Below are 7,239 nucleotides of genomic sequence, written 5' to 3' on the forward strand. Positions count from 1 at the left end.
TCGACTAGTGATATTGACGGCTTAAAATCGAGCTTAAAGTTCAGGCTCTAACCCAATTGTAAAGGTAGAAGGATGTGTCCACTCTGCTTTTACAAATTATAAACAATTAGCTCTTTAAGCAGTCTCCCTGAAATCTTTCACCTTAAGATATCGATTGAAATTTTAGTTCTAGCTTTGTTATGCCCAGAATAGAGAGGTCACTCAATTCAAGGATTTTTTTTGTTTTTTTTTTACTTTGGATTTTTTCCAGCATTTTTTTCTACTCGTTTTCGAACCATCGATAGTATCCGTGAAAAATTTCATCTCAAGGCCATTTCACTGTAAGATATGTAGCGATGGAACATGCTCTTCAAAACATTGTCATTTTGAAACAGGTTCCAGTTTATTAAACAAAACTTTTGAACGCGCTTAACACAAAGTCCAATACTGTCACTACTGTCAATATTAGAAAAGTGAACATTCTGCTCGACTTGTCATATATTGTCAGAGTGTGTGCGGTATAGTGAAGAGCTTCAGAGTTTCTATTTATTTATCATCGTTTCCAGCAATGTTTTGATACTTTTCAGCGGCAGCAAGAATAAGTAAATATTTTCTGTAAGGAAAACGATTGATAGAGCACTGCCAAAATGTCGATAGAAATCGAGTCCGCTGAGTAAGTGTTCACTGGACTAAAATGGAATTAGAATTTCGAATGGCGTGTGTGTATATAATTTATCGATAATTTCATAAAATTTTAGCGTTATCCGTCTGATTCAACAATATTTGAAGGAGTCTAATTTGCATAAAACATTGCAAACTATTCAGGTAAATTCATGTACAATAATCGGAACTCCGACACGTAAACCGGCTCCACTTTTTGTTTTGATTAGGAGGAAACTGGAGTCTCATTGAACACGGTCGATAGTATCGATGGATTTGTGTCGGATATTCATAATGGTCATTGGGATACAGTGTTGAAGGCAATTCAGTCATTAAAACTGCCGGATAAGAAATTGATTAATTTGTACGAACAGGTTGGTCAAATGTTCACACAATCAGCGTTGTTTTGATGACTTGATGACAAATATATTTTATTTTCAGATTGTCCTGGAGCTGATCGAGCTACGAGAACTTGGAGCTGCCAGATCGCTACTACGACAAACGGATCCTATGATTATGCTAAAGCAACAAGAAGCAGAGCGATACATTCACTTAGGTAAAAATATATTTTGATTGCCAATATTGCAACGAATGAGCTGACTGATCAAACGTTTCCAGAAAACATGCTTCAGAGAGCTTATTTTGATCCTCGTGAAGCCTATCCGGAGGGTAGTAGCAAAGAGAAGCGACGAAATGTCATAGCACAAGAATTAAGTGGAGAGGTGTCTGTCGTACCATCTTCGAGATTGTTGGCGTTGCTCGGCCAAGCACTGAAATGGCAACAACATCAAGGACTTTTACCTCCCGGTATGTTAAACTGGCTATGGTACTGTTGCAAAATCCTAACTGTAATATTTCTTCCAGGAACAACAATCGATTTGTTCCGAGGTAAGGCTGCAATCCGTGACCAAGAGGAGGAAATGTATCCAACGCAACTTGCTCGACAAATTAAATTCGGTCAAAAATCACACACGGAAACGGCAAGCTTCTCGCCAGATGGTCAATATTTGGTCACTGGTAGCGTTGACGGTTTTATTGAAGTTTGGAACTTTACCACCGGGAAAATTCGAAAAGATTTGAAGTACCAAGCGCAGGTTGGACGATTTGCAATGATGAATTAGACGGGTTAGTGATTGAACTAAAATTTGCTTGTTACAGGACAATTTCATGATGATGGAGCAGGCAGTACTGGCCATGTCATTTTCTCGTGATTCCGAAATGCTAACGACAGGCTCTCAGGACGGACAAATCAAAGTTTGGCGTATTATGACCGGACAGTGTTTACGACGGTTCGAAAAAGCTCACAGCAAGGGAATCACTTGCTTGCAGTTCTCACGTGACAACAGTCAGGTTTTATCCGCTTCGTTCGATCATTTGATTCGACTACACGGACTGAAATCTGGTAAAATGCTAAAGGAGTTTAAAGGACACACATCCTACGTTAACGAGTGTGCTTTCACCGCTGATGGTCATAACATTTTAAGGTAAAACTGCAATTTGATGTGCACAAAAAGAGTCGGTTTTTTTTCACATAACAATTTTGTACATTTAGTGGTTCGTCGGATGGAACAGTTAAGATTTGGTCATTGAAAACAACCGAATGCACAGCAACTTTCAAAACATTAGGAAACGATCTGGCGGTCAGTGCAGTATTATTGCTCCCGAAAAATCCAGAACATTTTATCGTATGCAATCGTTCAAACACTGTTGTCATCATGAACATGCAAGGCCAGGTAATCGAACCCTCAGACATTGTTTTAAGTCAACCGAAATCGACTGATACCAAGAATTCATTAACTTACAGATTGTCAAATCATTTTCATCCGGTAAGCGTGAAGGCGGTGCATTTATTTGTGCCACATTATCGCCTCGAGGCGAGTTCATCTACTGTGCTGGTGAGGATATGGTGCTGTACTGCTTTTCGATATCGTCGGGTAAATTGGAACGGACATTGAACGTTCATGAGAAAGACGTCATTGGATTGACTCATCATCCGCATCAGAATTTGTTGGCTAGTTACAGCGAAGACGGGTTACTGAAGATGTGGAAGCCATAGATATTCAACGATTGGCGTACCGACGGTATTCCACAATTTACTTTGCTTGTATGTGTTGTAACATCGATTACAACGGACGTAACAATAAATGGTTTTGAATTCAATTGAATCCGAATTTTTACCGATGAACCAAAAAGCAATAGACGGAAACAAAGCGGAAAAGTCCACGCCAGTCTTGAATCGAATAACCGAACATTAACATGACATGAATGCAACAATCTCTTAAACGAAAAAGTCCACCTCCTGGTTTGTGAACCAGTATGTCTCAACTCACACAGCTAAGCCAAACCGCGAGGATCATGCAGGAATTCGCTTCAGCTCTTCAACTCATAAAAACAAAACTGCTTAAACGTTTTGTTACGGTTTTAGCACTACCATGGACGTTTATGTAACTGTTTTGTTTGTAAGAGTGAACCAGCTAAACATTTCTAAATTTCACTGTCGTCTGATGTGCCAACTAGTACAATTGCAAGTGTGTTTAGAGGTATTACATGGCTACACGAATTTGGAAAATAGTCGAAAATTGAATTCTTGTGTCAAATTTTCTGCAGCCGCCAGTTTTCTTTAATGGTCTACGAAGGGAAGGTTGGTGTTTGTAAATTTCTTTATTTGATAGCTACCGCCCTTTTAGATGTTCTCTATGCTAACCACAAGTTCATTCTACACACTTTCACATCCTTTTTCATTTTGTCTCCGTTTGAAAAACCCCCAAACCCAGGACGCCCCTTAAAGCCGCATGGGCGCGAAACTCCTATTCCTGAATAGCAACATCTAGACTGTTTAGCAACATCGTGAAGACCATTTGTATCTCTCTGAAAAACACTCTTAATTAAGTGTGCACTGTAAAATGTAGCATCATTAAATTCCTCTTCTAGTGTAACGATCTCGCGCGGAACGAGGTTACTCTATACTGTTGTCTCATTTAAATCTGTCGAAATATATTCAATTTTTTATCGGAAATTCCGGAAAAGAATGAAAGACTTAGAAATCATTTCCCGATACTCCAAATTGCTAGTTGACAGAATCAAGTAATAAAAAGTACCTACAATTATCTGCCCCTCGGTCAACAGCTAAATCTAAAGTAACAAACTTGTTACCACAGAACGAGAAAGTAATATTGAATTTTCTTTGATAACTTCTGACAAAAAGTGTTGCGTTGGTGAAAGATGAGTAAATTGTTGTTAGAAAGACCATAGTAAGTGGGACACGTATCGCCACATAACAATATTGATTCTTCTACTTCAACGAGTTTTCTCGTTTTCACATACGTTTTGCCATTAAGTGAAAGCTAGACCGATTGGCTAGCCCACCTTAAACGATCCAAGATGAAAAAAAAGACGCCGACCACATTGGGAAATTAGTTGGATTTAATATTCTTATATAAATACTACGTTCATGAAGCTTAGTACATTAAAATATGGAAAAAAGTCATTTCATGATTGCATTTTTACGAACGAGAGATCGACGACAATTTTTCCATTGAAAAGTAAAAATTTCTCCTATATAAACGCTTGTTCTGCCGCCAGCTTTTCCGTAAATGGTTTGGCAATTGCATTTGTAGCGAAACAAAAAATCAGTCCAAAAAATATTGAAATAGGCAATGCTGGTAGGGCTTTCCGACATATTGCCAGAAGGAGCAAGGTTAGACACAGTCCCTGCGAATGGACGAAATTAAAAATCAGATTGTTAACTGCTTTGTGTAAAGAAAAATTCAGTTCACTCACAATTAGTATAGCAACGAAACACGCGATCGTTGTATTCCAATCACCATAACTTGACGCCTTACCGACTAGCACTGAATAGAAAATGAAATCACCGAGCCCGAGTTTAATGCCACCTGAAATTGAAATTTTAATTAATTAAGGCTTTCCAAACCTTCGTTCGGGAACACGTACGTTCTTCAGGTTCTGGTTCATAGTTTTGTACCGGTTGTGGTTGCGTTGTTACAGTGCGATATTGAGCTGGTCGATTTTGATCGCCTGTGGTATTTGCTTGCACTTCAACTTGACGACGTTCGGAACGTGGACCATTTGAAGCTGCCCATTCGTCGGTGAAACCAGCCGCCGTATCTGAGAGTTGTTTTAAATGTTAACGTTAATTTGAAACGGTGGTCGAGATTTCAGATTTTTTTTTTCTAAAATTTCGACCAACGGTGAGACATGAATCACTGCGAACTAAGAGAACAAAAGCAATCCGAAAGAAAACAAAACAAAATAACGTAGACAACAAGCACTTTGCCAATTACCAACAACCACTTTCCCTTGCTCTGACAAAATAAAAATATTGTTTTTTTACAGGTAACGATATCACCGACATCATTAAGTATATCAAACACCACTCGTCCCAATAACACGCAAAATCAAAAAGAAAAAACTGAAAATTTACCGTCTCTGTTCGCAAAATATCTCACAAGAGGCGTACCTTCTCCAGCGTTCTGTTGTTGTGGTTGTTGTTCTTGTTGGGATGGTGATGGTCCTGATTCTTGTACGTCATTTCTGTTAGTTACAGCATCTGGATGACCTGTACCCATGTATGAGTACATAATGGTCGCTGTTAACAGAAGTATTGGAAGACGTTAGGCGAATTTCATTTTGTTTTCAAACATTTTCAACATACATGAATAGATGAGCGCTGGAAATATCTGCTCATTACGTTCCTGTGCTGTTTCAACTAGAATCCGAAGAGGTCCACGAGGTGATAGTACAGCAACCAAGTCTGAAAGAAACCAAATTGTGAACAGAAAGACAGGATGAGTCCGTCCTCGATCAGTCGTTTATTAACCACTCACCCCAAATAGATATAACAGCGAGAACAACCCAAGTAGTCCATTCAGGTAAATATTTGATGAACACCAATGCCATCAGTGCAGCGACAAATATCAAATAAGCTTGTTGCAGTCGTAATGGACCGTGCCAATGTATCGACATCATACCAGCAACTCCGAAATTCCACATTATCAGCAATGCGGTAAAATAATCCATTGGAATGTTGTAGGCGCGTAGCAGCTCCCTAAACGAATTGTGATCAGTGACAGCGATAGCTTTGCAACAACATCATGGACACTTACTCCAAATACAGGTAGCTGAAGAAAAAGAGCAACATAAAGGAAGACAGTATCAACCAGCCGTGTATGACCTTATAGCATCGTTTCTTATACAAAACAATCAACAATATTGTCATCAGCACTATCACAACCATTAAAATTAAGGAATTCGCTAGAGCGTTCCATATCTTAGTTCCGGTATCGGATGATTTCTCATGAAACGGAGTGTACAACCTGCAAACACATATATGTTTCCACACATGATTACGATCGCTCAAGTCACCTGTCTTGGTTTTACTCACAAATAAACATCTTTCACATTGTAAAAGTTGACCGAATTGATGGTAGCGACAACAACCAGCATACACAACGAAACTGGAGTAAACAGTTTAATGACATGCTGGGCTCCATACTTCAGTCCCTCTTCTTCATCATCGTACTGTTCTTGTTCATTTGTTCGCAACACACCATCCGTACCATCCGGATGCATGTTTCTTCCGTCACCGTGACCATCTCTTATCACCGCATTCGGAATTTGACTCGATGCGCCAGCACTATCGGTTGCCTATTTTATTGGTGAAATTAAACGTTTTTTTTGTCTGAAATGACTGCACATATAGTCAATTGTCCCACCCCATAGCCACCTACTGGTTGAACTAAACGCCTCCGTTTTCCTGATGGATTGATACCAATATCTGATGATCGGGACGGTTCACCTACATGGGCATCCATAAATAACCTGGTTGTTTCGTCGCTGTTCGATGGCTCTGTATTGCTGATGTTATGCCAATATTTTTTCAGCATACGAAGTTGCAGATGAGCGTAACTTGACGACAATCAATTTCAAAATCTCAGTGAATTGGTACTATACACAAAACATTTGCACGTCTCGGATGAGAAATGATTAATATAGGAGGACGTTGACGTTAGATTAACAATGTTAAACATACTAAATTTTGTGTGGTTGTGTGTGGGTATGGTGGGTATAAAAACCGTATGAACGCTCCTAGATTCGTTCACTTATTTTTCCGGTATTTTTAACGCAAATTAATTCCAATCCAACGAAATTGAACAGAGTAGAACTGATAGATTTTATTGAACCACATTCGATTCAGATGACTTAGATTTTAACTTGTGTTAGTTACGATTGCCCACTGTGACGAGAAGAGCTTTTGTTGTGGATGATGTAGTAAATAAATTTCAAAACTGAAGTAAAAGATTTTTTTATCAAATACTGACCGATACTTTAAATCAAACGAACTAACAGATTTAAATCTTAGCGAGATATACTTACCAGAGAAATGATAACACATGGCTATAGATACACAAACGTTTTCTGTAACGCAAGACGACATGTATCTATCTGAAAATCCTTTCAACACTATACATCATCGGACAGGCGTATTATGCAGTAATAGTTATTTGCATCACTTGGATTATTCTCTCGGTATACGAATTCACATGTATACTCTAATTGAGTGGTTTCAATGCTGTGATGCAC

General features: G+C 38.8%; 2 protein-coding genes across 5 annotated transcripts; one reads left to right on the plus strand and one right to left on the minus strand.

The window, feature by feature from the left end:
- The first annotated feature begins 374 nt into the window (after window positions 1-374).
- On the plus strand, window positions 375-2,804 carry LOC119070081 (WD40 repeat-containing protein SMU1). The gene is made up of 9 exons (XM_037174389.1): window positions 375-652; window positions 738-804; window positions 870-1,013; window positions 1,081-1,195; window positions 1,258-1,446; window positions 1,504-1,733; window positions 1,798-2,123; window positions 2,192-2,372; window positions 2,444-2,804. Exons 1-9 carry the CDS (start codon window positions 627-629, stop codon window positions 2,693-2,695), a joined length of 1,530 nt encoding a protein of 509 aa, XP_037030284.1. The 5' UTR covers window positions 375-626; the 3' UTR covers window positions 2,696-2,804.
- A 1,236-nt stretch (window positions 2,805-4,040) lies between these two features.
- On the minus strand, window positions 4,041-6,710 carry LOC119070082 (presenilin homolog). Of its 4 annotated transcripts, none has more exons than XM_037174394.1 (9): window positions 6,387-6,710; window positions 6,041-6,303; window positions 5,763-5,972; window positions 5,484-5,704; window positions 5,312-5,410; window positions 5,117-5,245; window positions 4,591-4,764; window positions 4,420-4,532; window positions 4,041-4,350 (listed from the first exon to the last, which is right to left on the minus strand). In XM_037174394.1, the coding sequence occupies exons 1-9, from the start codon at window positions 6,540-6,542 to the stop codon at window positions 4,195-4,197; spliced, it is 1,521 nt and encodes a 506-aa protein (XP_037030289.1). In that variant the 5' UTR covers window positions 6,543-6,710; the 3' UTR covers window positions 4,041-4,194. The 4 variants fall into 4 exon arrangements, with proteins under 4 accessions (XP_037030289.1, XP_037030287.1, XP_037030286.1 ...); XM_037174392.1 differs by having other exon boundaries at window positions 6,372-6,701; XM_037174391.1 differs by having other exon boundaries at window positions 5,081-5,245; window positions 6,387-6,700.
- Window positions 6,711-7,239: the final 529 nt, after the last annotated feature.

Source organism: Bradysia coprophila, assembly GCF_014529535.1.
Source record: "Bradysia coprophila strain Holo2 chromosome X unlocalized genomic scaffold, BU_Bcop_v1 contig_45, whole genome shotgun sequence".
In the NCBI taxonomy this organism is placed as follows: domain Eukaryota; kingdom Metazoa; phylum Arthropoda; class Insecta; order Diptera; family Sciaridae; genus Bradysia; species Bradysia coprophila.